Source organism: Pollicipes pollicipes, unplaced genomic scaffold (genome assembly GCF_011947565.3).
Source record: "Pollicipes pollicipes isolate AB1234 unplaced genomic scaffold, Ppol_2.1 Scaffold_3087;HRSCAF=3621_pilon_pilon_pilon, whole genome shotgun sequence".
Lineage (NCBI taxonomy): Eukaryota > Metazoa > Arthropoda > Thecostraca > Pollicipedomorpha > Pollicipedidae > Pollicipes > Pollicipes pollicipes.
The window spans coordinates 22,155,123-22,168,045 of NW_023596225.1; the positions used below are offsets into that span (position 1 = coordinate 22,155,123).

The 12,923-nt window shown below is 51.0% G+C and overlaps 1 protein-coding gene across 1 annotated transcript in view; it reads right to left on the minus strand.

Moving 5' to 3' along the window:
- LOC119089881 (uncharacterized) overlaps window positions 1-12,923 on the minus strand; it is a 39,399-nt gene that overhangs the window by 24,875 nt on the left and 1,601 nt on the right. Inside the window, exons 2-3 of the mRNA XM_037212688.1 lie at window positions 8,988-9,131; window positions 7,786-7,862 (exon numbers count right to left, since the gene is read on the minus strand). Coding sequence (XP_037068583.1) covers window positions 7,786-7,862; window positions 8,988-9,131 — 221 coding nt within the window. The remainder of the gene's footprint in view (window positions 1-7,785; window positions 7,863-8,987; window positions 9,132-12,923) is intronic.

The following is a 12,923-nucleotide window of genomic DNA, read 5'->3' on the forward strand; positions in this document are numbered from 1 at the left end:
TGACCTTTGACCCGTCATAAGGAATGCAAAAATTGAATTAGTTAACTATATATATATATATATATATATATATATATATATATATAAGCACGGAGTCTGGTTAGGGACAATCAACTGGTATTTTCAGCGAGCATCTGTTGTTCTTAATTCGGAAACGACAGGCGGATCGCATCGACCCCCGCCCTCATCAGTCCGCAGTATAGAAAAGGTTATTCAGTGTGAGGCTTGATAACATTTTACCTAAACGTATCAGGAAACAGTCGATCAAAGGCACGGAACCAATGCAAACTTTTCCCTTATGCAAACATACCAAGTTTATTTTTATAGGGGCTATTATAAAAACAATCACGGGCTGTTTTTTATAAGATGGCTGGTGACAAGTCTGGTAAAATTGAGACGACAACGTAGTGATAACATGAAACACTTAAGATGATACACTGCTTGTGAGATGCCAGGCATAGCAAGTTATTAGTTGAATTAAAATGACTTAATTCACTTTAGTGTAACGCTTACTTCCAACGTTGTCTGAAAAGCGCTTCACATCAGGGTGCGCATTGAAAGAATTGGGAACTTTCCCTGTGTTTTTTAAAGCTCAGCCCATCACTGATTCGCCTCCGCATCATTCGCCTTCTTCAATACGGAAACAGGCAGTGTCTTTGGTAAGTATTGCAAGCGCCGACCGTGCGTCATTATCTAACGTATCGTACTGTATTGCACAAATGGCGCTTATCGGTAATGGCCGAAAAAGTAAAATTGCTGGTAAGCGAATACTATACGCATTTTTACAGAGGACATAACAATGGACATAGTTCTTTAAACATAGATTTTCATTGCTTTTCAAGCATTTTGTGCGGCACTTATGATTACTGTAGCACTAATGATACACGTAACTCATTGCAGCAGAAATAATGTCACCTCTAAGCAAAAACTGTAGTCTGCTCCAGAACCAATGTCTGGCATGTGTTTTTGGAGCATAACTCTGTCGTGTAGCACTCGTGTCGTGTATGAGTTTTTACAGTAGAAGTAATTCGTGTATTAGTAAATATTGCATAAGTATTTGCTAAGTAATGACGGGCAAACGTTTTGCAGCATGCGTTTTGTCACGCAGCACTCATGACGTGGGTCGGTTTTTGCAGTAAAAGTATTGCCGCGCATATTTTATGTCGTAGAAGTCCTGTTCGTAGGAGTTTTTTGTCGTAGCACTAATGTCGTGACACTCTCCGCACACAGCTGACCCGACGGCCGCCTCCCCGCCACAGTTAACCTGACGGCCGCCTCTCCGTCCACAGCTGGCCCGATGGCCGCCCCCCGCCCACAGAGCATCGCATGTCCGCCGAGCGCAGCTGGTGCGGCCGGCAGCGCTTCGGGCTCCTGAGATCGGGCCCCAATTCGATCTCAGTGTAGTGTAAATATTTGATGGCTGCAGAGCATCAACCAGCGCTGGAGAACGCCGTGCTGCGGAGCGCTCAGGTGCGTGTTAAGAACGATCTCACGATGGTAATGTCAGCGGGCACCCGATAATTGCACGCGTGCGATGTTCTTGATCTCCACGCACCACCGCACACAAAAGGGCCGCGTCAGGCAGAGACGCGGCCTCTGGACGAGAAATAAGTATATCCAGGGCCGTAGCCTTTTAACAGCGTGATGACATGCCTTTCCAATGAAATGTCCTCCAAACTTTTGACGCCTCTTGCGATCTCCGTTTACTATTGTACTTCCAAGCCAGCTTGAAATGGACATCATGGTGAAATGCATGCTACCAAACAATTCCCAAAGTTGGACAGATATGCTGCATATCACCATAACTTTACACGACTTCAAGTGGAGGGGGAGGGGGGCGGGGTCAAGCCCAGTGCTCAACCTACAAAAGATCGCTTGTTTGGTAATGTCAAGGATCCAGATCCGGGCCCTGGTCTGCAGGTCCAGGCGTATAATGCCCACACTTGCATGAGTGACCGAAGTTAAAATCTCCTCTTATGACCTTTTATGGCCATTCTATGCCAAGGCCAGCTCTATGAGTTTTTGACATCCGCCCATTTGGGATTTCGGCGACCTTTTGGACGCGGGATTTGTTCCACCTTTGGACTTGATTCTGATAAAAGGAGAGCGCTCAGAGTTGCCATTTTGGAGGGATTAAAGTTCACTCATTAAACTTTTTCCAAAAAAGGTAGGTCCTAAACGACTGTATCCATGAAGCTGTCAGAGAATCTAAATTCACAAACATGGCGATATCGTTTATAAGCACGGCGGCATCTGAGGTATCGATATGTTCCCAAAAGGGAACAAAAATTATTATGCGCAGAGGAGTGGGTATCGTTGTATTGTACCCTAGCATCGTGGTTCCATGTCAATGGCCCCAAGCTCAACGCACCCAAAACCGAACTTCGTCTCCTTGGCACCAGACAGAACACCCGCGGACCTTCTTTCCGCTGTCAGCGCATGGGTCGGTGGGGAGACCGTGAGCGAGAGCCCGACTGTAAATAACTTAGGCGTGCTATTAGACCGCCACAGGAGCTGGGATACATACGTCAGTGATGTAAAAAAGCGCATCGGTGTCCTGATCGGTCTTCACCCTTCAGACATTTCCTCCCACAACGAGTGCTGCTGACCATCGCGCAGGGTCCAGTCATCTTGCGGATGAGACACCACATTTCAGTTTATGGCCAGGGGTCAGCTGTTAACGGCGCCAAACTACTGAAAGTAGTTAACTTCGCCACCAGAGCAGTTACTGACCTCCGAAAGTAGGACGATGTGCCTCGCGCGCAGGATGGCCTGCACTTTAACACGGCGCGCCAAAGGTGTGAAGTGCAAACTGTTATCTCTGCGCACAAAGCTCGTGAGCGAGGTGAGCCTGCACATTTGGCCTGCTTGCTTCAAAAACACGCTGCCGCGTGGACCAGCGACGGATCTACTCGCATGAACCATGACCTGCGCCCTCCGACGGTGCGCACGGCGGTAGGACAGAGGTCCTTCGCATACCAGGTGGTTTGCCTCAAGAACGAGTTGCCGGTGGATGTCAGACAACTGGATTCAATACGTTTTAAGCGCGTTGCCAAACATTTTTTGTGCAACACAGGTGTATTATGCTGTTAATGCAGGCATGCCCTTAAATGTTTGCATCCCTTATCCCACTTTCCGTCGTTTTTGACATGCTTTGACATCTCAGACTAATGACACATAACAGCCTCGTATGCACGTGCCGTATCAGCTGATGTCAAATAATAAGACCAATAAAACGCAAAAACACGAATAGCAGCTTGGTGTGTGGTTTAAAACCACTGCTTTGATATTAAAATAAGGATGTTTCTTGTGTTTCCACGTCAACTTGCAGTGCTTTCAATAAAAGACGTAGTGGGCCCAATAGCAGCTATTTATCTCCACACCGCCTCATCCAGCACGCATTGAGTCGCTCCTCCAGCGCGCACTGAGTCGCCCCTCCCGCGCGCACCGAGTCGTCCCTCCCGCGCGCACTGAGTCGCCCCTCCCGCGCGCACCGAGTCGTCCCTCCCGCGCACACTGAGTCGCTACTCCTGCGCGCATCGTTCGGCCGCCGCTTCCGCAAGCGCCCCCTTCCCAAGCGTCGGACGGCTCAAGCGGTCTGAAGCGGCGCAGAAGGAGGAGGGGAGGAGCAGCTGCTGATGACAGGCGTGTCAGGGATGGTAAATCACGCTTGGGTGCACTGTTTATTCAGTCGCACAGAAAGCCCACGGCCATTGAAGTCGAGCGTGTGTCGCAACGATAATAGCACGGTGCTTTGCTGGACGCTCCATTCTAATCACCGATCTGAACAGCACAGGCGAGTCTGCCAATAATAATATGGCGAGTCAGAGAGCAATAGGGGCGTAGCAAATATGAGCTACTCAGTTATTCGGCCACAGTGCCTTCTGGATAAAATTCTCCCTAAAGCGCAAAACTTAAAGTAAGATGCACACCACGCTGGGGCCGCGTTGGAGAAAGGAGGCAGCTCTCCATCCTTCCGCAGGACAAACTCACTAACAGCCCCCCAATTTTGACCACAGAGCAGAAAAGGCGAATCCAGCAAAGGTTCCAGCAAGCTGACCCGTGCGGTAGGTCAAGAGAGGCTAGAGTCTTCAAAAGATATCGGTGCAAGCGATGTAAAGAGCGAAACAGGCTGCTGAGCTTTTTCAGCAAAGCAGACCAAACCTCATTCTGTATTTTCGGGACACGCAGAACCCAAAAGAGCTGTGCTGGATGCTCGTCGTGACAGGTCCTACAGCTGCATTAAGGCAAATGCCTGCCAGATCCCAGCGCTCATGTCCGCTACGATCGACACAGCTTGTGCACTGCCAAAGGACAAGTCGGCGCCACGGTGATACTGCCACAGGAAAGCCTTCTCCTGTGCCGGAAGGCGACACTCTTTACGCTCTGGTACACAGCACACCGGCTGGTGCCAGAGTGTGAAGGAAGCCACGCGCCCGGTGCAGACACGTGTCCACGTCGTGACCCCAGCGCAGCTCCTGATCGAGCACGGCGCCCAGACGCTCGGTATGGGCACTTACGACCAATTTTTGCCAGCACAGTCGCCATTCCGTGACATATGTGACAAGAGACCGCCTCCGAAAAGAAGACAATGACTTTTGATGTGTACTGGATCGAGGTTCACAAACTTCAAACGCCACCGAGCGGAGATCCCTTCAACAATCATGAACGTATGACTCAGATGGTGCGCGTTGCTGTGGAGGATGCGTAAGGCCGTCGGCATAGCACTCTTCTGGGACATGAGAAGCGTGGAGCCGCGTTCCAAAACTTTTGAGGCTCACCTGTCTAACGAGCGGAAACGGAGAAGCATTATCAATCCATGGGGTGACAAAATCGTTCCCTGATGAACGCTCCTATGAAGCGAGAAAGCTGGCGAAAGCTGACCGCCAGGCATCACGCAGGCTGACAGAGACCTCAGGCTGGCAGCAGACCCCAGCTCCGCGCGCACAGGTGCTCAGCAGCACGCAGCAGAAGGCCGGCGTACCAGAGCCTGTCGAAGCACTTCCGAGCACCAAGATTAGGGACAGAGACTGGCGAACCCCGGCTAACATATCCACCATCCTTGTGCGCAGTCTCTCGCACAAAGATGGTGACTTCAGACGTCCTTCGTCTCTCGGCGAAACCAAACTGCAACTCGTTGGGTACAAGTGACGACTTAATCTCAACAAGGTGCAGCATCCCTTCAAGCTTGGAGATGCTGAAACAGGCAAAATCGGCAGATAATTATCTAAGATGTCGGTACCGGACCTACGCTTTTTACCGAGCGGCACAATAGCACCACAAGCAAAACTGGACAGTACCTGCAGTTTATTATCACAGGCGGTCAGGAACTGTGTCAAGGGTTGTGAAAGGACGGAGAAGCTACATATAAGAGGTGACTGACAGAAATTCCATCCAGGTCAGCACGCTGCTCCCCGTCTCAGACACGCAATAAGACGAGCAACTTCTTGAGGACTGACAATGCCAGAAGAACCAAGATTATTCTCAGCAGCGGCTATGAGAATGGTAAAATGTTTCACCTCAAAATGCGCGGTCGTGAATACTTCCCGCTGCAATGGATGGAGCTAAAGTGAGACTGGGAGTCATCGGCTGTGAGCGATGACCGCGAGCGCTGCGGGCCGCGTTACAACTGCCCCACGCGCGCCAAAAGGCACGGAGGCGACCGCCACGGCGATATGCGGCTACAAGTCACACCTCTCGGGCCAGACGGGCACAAGCAAACTCCTTAAGTGCGCGTGCTACTCTGAAGCAACGGCACAGCACAGACCCACGAGGCTGGCTAGCTTGCGTCCAGGGGTAAAACCAGAACTGCACTCTGCCACGAGCAGTTGCTCAAGACCCAGTCCACCAAGGGTTCGACGATCGTCGAGGCCTGGAACAGCCGGCCTCTGAGGATGCCACATGGCCTGCCGATGGTAGTGGATTATTACTCTGATCAGCGCTGATGCCAGAGGACAGAAGTCCACTGCGAAACGCATCGCCGCGGGTGATGCATGACCAACCTAACACGACGTGCCTCAAAACAGCTGCGCCGCACACCCCTTTCCCGACTCCCACATGCCGCTCCACGAAAAGGAGAGGATGCGGGCTCAGATTATCCACTGATGGAAGATAACTTACGCAAGCTTTCACCTTTTTACAAAGAAGATTAGCTGACACAGCTCCAAGGTCGTAATGCCACCTCGCTCACATATGTACTGCAACGGTTGGCCAAACACAGATTCTGCCACCGCCTATCGATGTCAGTCAAGCACTCGTTACACCCCAGCGCTGAGCGCATTAAAACCACGCAGTACCTTCGAGTCCCGGGGTCGCTGATCCAAAGGAAGTCTGGAATTCAAGGCAAACTTGATGTCTTGCTGTTTAATAACATGACATTGCTATGCATAAATGTAAAACAAAGTCATGTAATATATATATATATATATATATATATATATATATATATATATATATATATATTGCATGACTTATATAATATAGCGCGCACACGATAAAGATTTAACGCATACGACACAAGCATACCCAAAGGCCATACAACTGTATTCAGGTTCGAAATCAGCCTCAGCAATTCTAAATGTACTGGTGTCATATTCGGATTAGATTACATCAGACCGATTCGGATTCCATCGCTTTGAACGGGATTCCATAAAGATTCAACCCAAGTGGAATCAAGTGCAAGTCTGCTTAGTAGCTAGTCTAGTAAGTTAGTCTAGTTTGGTGGGTTTTACCGGCCTAAACAGGACGGTGTCCTGTATTCAACTTACGCTACACCGGGAAGCTGGTTTCGTTAGGAACTCTGGTTTGGTGTCCTTCAACCACAAGCTCAAACTCCTGCTGATGGCCGTCGATCGACGTGCCTCACAATCAGTCTTAATTAAGACGGCCATCTCCCCGACGCTGGGAGTTACCCGCTCCTGTCCTCTCCGCCGGTAGTCGCTATCCGACAATGACAGTTCATTACCGCCCTACACAGTAAGTGACGGCGGCAGCCGGTGTTCCCGCTACCGCCGCCTCGCTGTGAGAGGCCGCGACGCCAAGCGAATGGCTGCGACATTCAACCCGGCGCAAATAAGCCATAAGCCAGAGCAGCTGTGAAAGACAGCCAATGCCAGGCCGAGCGGTTGGCCGCTGCCGTCCCGACAGGGCCGCGGCCGCCGTCGGCGACCGCCTCCACTTCTTGTCAGGGCCCGGGCGCCACATTGATCCCGCATCATCGCTAGCCGCAGCACGCGCGACCACCCGCCAATCTGGCGGGTCGCCGGCGGCGGCGCCGGCGCCGCTGGCCTGGGCCCGCGCCGGCCGACCTGGCCCGGTCTGGGGCGAGGTCGCCACCACAGCCAGGGGCGACGCCCCCGCCAGTGTGCAGCAGCACCGCACTGGCGGAGTCATCGCGGCACGCTGTCACCCGATGGAAGCACGACAGTCCCGAGCACGGTCCGGATTCACTCATACCCAGGCCAGCGAAGCCCGCCGGCGTTATCATGAGAGTGGAGCGTCCCAGTACATGTTCTGCCTTTAGCCGTGCGAAAACCGTGGTAGCCCACTGAAGTGTGCATTTGAATTGACCACCCCAGTGGTCAATATTATTATAATTATATATACTTACATATATTAATGCATGGAGGCTATGACAGCACGCTTCAAAGGGCATACGGGAGAAACATCTCAGTGATGAGTTCCCCGTAGTCAGGCACCTTCCAAAGAAAAAGTTGGCACGAGGCGGCTGGGTGACGGCAGGATTTTGGACGCCGCGCGGTCCCGGCCGGCCGCCGGGTGTCTGACCTGCAGGTAGCTGGTGCAGTTGCTGGTGTCGTCAAACTTTCCGATGCTCAGCTCCTGGATGGCCGCCGTCAATCCCGCTGCGGGGTGGGAGACGCGGCTCAGTTGAGGCGCGGCGCCGCGGCGGCTCATCGCGCGCGGGGCACGCGCCAGAGCGCGCCGACGATATATTGTGAGAGCTTCTCCCAAATAAACAACGTTTGATAACTGAGAAAATTATGGAGGGTAAACACATGGGGATGTTTCTTTTGGCTGAGTACTGTACAGCGGGTTTTTAAAACAGTTTTATAGTTTTTCATGTAATGAATGGACGATGAAATCGAGCAGAAAATGTTTGGTTTGCTACCTCTCGAACCCCCACGAGCGTCATTATATCCCGCTGCGGCTGGTACACATAGTCTTTAAGCGATACGTAAGACGTGCATTGCCGATCTTTGGATGGCGTCGTTGGATGGCGTCAACAGGGCCGCGCGTGATTGGCACAGAAGCCTCAAGGAAGCACTTTTGGAGCTTCAGCTCCGTCGCGGGCTGGCTCAAACAGCTCTGCAATCACTGATCAATAGGGTTCGTGCTGTCAGCGTGGCCCACAGAGACGAACGCTTTACCACTCGGCGAGGGGCTGGTGGAGCCTTCCAAGGCTTCTCAGCGGGCTGAGGAGTGCATAATGCCGAGCAAACTGAGCACACGTACGTCAGAGGACACAGCCTCGACGATCGGGCTAGGCAAACACTACCTCGTTGTGAGACGGAAATTAAAAAGTGCCAAGGCACTGCCGGGAGAATGGTGTTCACGCCATCATGTGTCACATGTATGCCACAGGAGGTCTTCTGTCGCATGTGTCAAAAGACCTCTCGTGTCTGGTGACAGTGGCCGGTGCTGACCGGCGTCACCGGCCGTCTGAGCCCGTGACCTCCCGTGTCTGGTGACAGCGGCTGCTGCTGACCAGCGTCACCGGCTGTCTGTGCCCGTGACCTCCCGTGTCAGGTGCGGACCAGCGCCACCGGTCATCTGAGCCCGTGACCTCCGGTGTCAGGTGACACTGGCCGGTGCTGACCAGTGTCACCACCGTCTGTGCCCGTAATCTACGAAATCAGAAGACATTGGCCGGTGCTGATCAGTGTCGCCGACCGTCTGAGCCCGTTACATCCCGTGTCAGGTGACAGCGACTGGTGCTGACCAGCGTCGCCGGCCGTCTGTGCCCGTACCGATGCCGGCGTCGCCGACCTCGATGCGCACGTAGCAGGTGAGTGGCCGGAACAGCTGTGTGGGCGACAGGCGCACCAGCGCGGCCGACATGCCGGCCTGCAGCCGAATCGTCCTGTTGCAGCTGCTCGGGTCGTCCAGGTACACTGCAACAGGCGGCACTGTCGTCACATGGGACCAGCGGTGAATGGCAACGGGCAGCTGCGAGGCTGTGACGCCGGGGAAATCAGAGAAGGGTTTCTTGGCACTTTTTTAGAGGGTCATTGATCCTATACGGGACGCAACGGAGCAGGTTTTCATTAAACCCTGTGGTTTTGTGATGACGACCTATTATGAAAGACATATCCTCCACAGACAGAGTCTCACACTGGACAACACAGCTTCTGACATGATATGAAAGGCGAGGTTCCTCAATGGATAACACGGCGACAGACATGCTGCAACAGAGTCCTGCACTGGACAATACAGCAGCATTCATGCTTAAACAAAATCCAGCGCTTGATGTGTAGGGGAAGACATGGACGTTCAAACTGACGACTGGTACTGTCGTGATGTGGCTCGAAAGAGACGGACGCCACGTGGTCCTCCGACAATACGGCAGCCCGCCCCACAACAGGGCGAAACCGGAGGGACGTGGATGTCGTGGCCAGGGGCTTCGTACACCCTCGTGAGACGATCTCCCTGGGGTGTCTGCACGAAAATTGTTGTCGGAATGGGTCAAGGGAGGAGGTGCGTGGCCGGCGACCGCAGTATCGGTGGGTCGAGCGCTACCTAAGTGGAGGACGACCTTTAGGATGTAGAAAGTCTCATTGTCCACAGACAAATTGGGAAAGTGTGTGCCAACGAGCCCAGAGTAGTCTGGCTGGATCCGGCCTTCTCGTTTCAAAGATCACTTCAGCTGGTTTCACCCGAAATATACTGTTTACACGACCCCTACCAAAAGGTATCATTACCACACTTCGATGCCTGTTTTCCTTTTTAACGAAAAAACATTCTAATGTTAAAAATCTGCTGTTCAATCATAGCGAACAACAGATCACCGGCGTATCGCGACCCTAAAGTCGACCGCTTTGGTAGGAAATGCAGGCAAGCTGGTCATATAATATTAAAAATAGTAATAATAATAATAGTATCGTAATATATACATGCATTCGTAAACACACACACACACACACACACACACACACACACACACACACACACACACACATATATATATATATATATATATATATATATATATATATATATATATATATATGCAGTGGCGGGTAGTGCTCACATCCAGCAATATCCGGGCAGGACGCGGCAGGCCGGATCTCAACTGGGATCATGCCACTGGACCGACCCCCCCCCCCCCACGACACAGGTGGCTGTTCCCACTGCCGCCGGTCCGTCTTTACAATGCCACAGGTCCGTGATAGCCTCACGCCACGCCGAGCCAGTCGGCACCGCGTCAGATTTCGACTGAGCCGCGCAGTCTGGCATCCCAGAGACGGCGCATCCAGGATAAGTTCCAATGTTAGTATGTCTTTCACTCTTGCATCCGTGATAACGACGAAACCGCGGCGCTTCGAGAGACTACAAGAACTCAACTCTTGGTGATGCGTTCTGTACAGCGCGCTTCAGGACCACTTCATTTTATTTATTCAAGACCATTCTATTGGGCGTGCGGATTTCGGCCGAGTGGCTTCATTCGCAGCGACCGAGTGAAACGGATCGGTCTCCGTCAGATACCAACATCGTGATGAAGCGCACGCACCCACGCACGCACGCACACATGCACCCCAGCCCACACGTGCAGTGCGCATCCGCGCGCACACACATACACGCACGCAAAACCCGGAAAACTGCAAATTCCCTGGATGGCTAGAAAATTTGCAGCTCATTATGGATTTTGCAAACGCCCTAGCAAGTTTGTAAGCTGCCTCGGTAGCTTACGAAATATTGAGGGCAAGAGAACCATCTTCCCATGGTACTTGAATGGCTATAACCATTAAGACATTCAAGGGACGGCACAATGGAGATGTGGCCAGCTGATAATTCTGAATTACATTGATATCTATGCATGTGAATAAATGCGGAAGATTACAAATTTGAGCAAACTAGTGAAAATAATGCACAGGAGAACATACTGTGATGCAATGATGCATGCCAAATTTATTTTGCCCGCTGCGCAGTAACTTTTCTCAGGATTTTAAATCGAGTCCAATGAACATTGAACTGACACCAGGTAACGGCTTGAACCAGCATTGGAGAGCCTTCATTCCAGCCCTAGCTCGACATAACGATCCCACTGCGCGTTTTGTAAGGACATAACAGAACGAACTCATGCATAGTAAATGCAACCAAAAATAGCTGCATCAATCGCAAACATTTGCCTCCACTCAGGCTATCTGCCAGGTACTAGAATAAAGACGTTACGGATATTTCATTCATATCAACGAACAGAACAAAGTGCTATAGTGCTCTATAGCACCTCGCTATAGAGCACTATAGCGAGGTGCCAGTGATGTTCCATAACTTTGCAGCGACGGGAATGGTCAGCCAAGTTTCCCTCAGACCAGTTGGATCAGGATATACAGCCCGTACTATGGCTCTCAAACGAAAATAGCCGCGAGTGAGACGCGTTGGGTTTCTCAATAGCCGCAGCTCCTCATGGGCTATTGTACTTACAAGCTTGCTTCAAAACTCATAAACTGGTTTCCATTGTGACTCACATCGGCAAGGAGAGAATTCACGCAAAATATTACAGTTCCTTCAGCGTTTGTAACTGTCCCATTGGTAACTGCACGTCATAACTGTGGCCCAAGTGCAATATTGATGTTTTCTGCGGCTGTGCAATATTGACGTTTTCTGCGGCTGTGCAATACTGGTGTTTTCTGCGGCTGTGCAATATTGGTGTTTTTTGTGGCTGTGCAATATGTGATTATTAGACGGACTACACCCTTGATCTTCACGTAAGCCCCCAAATGGTAATAAAGGGTGCGCACCATGCAAGCCTCGATGCAGTAAACCAATCTTATGTCCCGACCTTTTGGTTTGTGTCGGTGTTGGCCAAAGTGAGTATTTTCAAAGGTGCAGAAGGATTCTTGTGGGTTCAAATGTGATTCAATTCGATGGCGCCATTCAAAGATACCACCGTTTTTTTATCAGATGAAGATGCGACATATTATAACATAAAACCTAGGTAGTTTTATGCGTCGCATAAACCCGCATCAAATTGCATCGGGGATGGTCACACGTTAATCATCTAGATATTTCGCAAATTCCAAATGAGTTTACAAACTCCCAAGTGAGTTTGTAGATCTCTAGCCACCCAGGGAGTTTGAAAACTCCCTAGGCACAAACTACCGGATAAGCGAGGTAGTTTACAAATTCACTCTGTAGATTACAAACCCCCGTTTTTCATTCTGCCTGTAACGGAACTCGATTTGTTGCAGTTTTGAGTCTCGGTCCAACACTCCGCATTCTGCATCATGTGGATTGTATTCTGCATCATTAGGGTACGCTACAGATGGATGATCTTGGGCACCGTGGCCGTCTTAAAATAGCCGCTCGGCGCTTCGCTGAACTATGACGATACCATCCGAGAGCACGCCATAGCCACGAATACCGAAATGACTAATGCCCAGACTGTTGAGCCGATCAATCAAAGTGAACATTACTCGCCCAAATATACGTGTGTTCCTGTAAAAATCAGAGACGCTTATGAATTTTAATCGATCATGCCAGATAATCCACAGGCATACTAACTAGACCCTGAAAAAATCCGTGGAGTGCTGTCCTCAGCCCTATCATAGCACACAACGATATTTTATACGCAAAGACACGCAATGTTTTAAGCAAGCATTGCCACCTTGGGCGATGGATATACCGGGGGATCCTGAACACGGAGAGTTCATTCGGTTACAGGATCTGGGGCTTGCTAGTGGGAT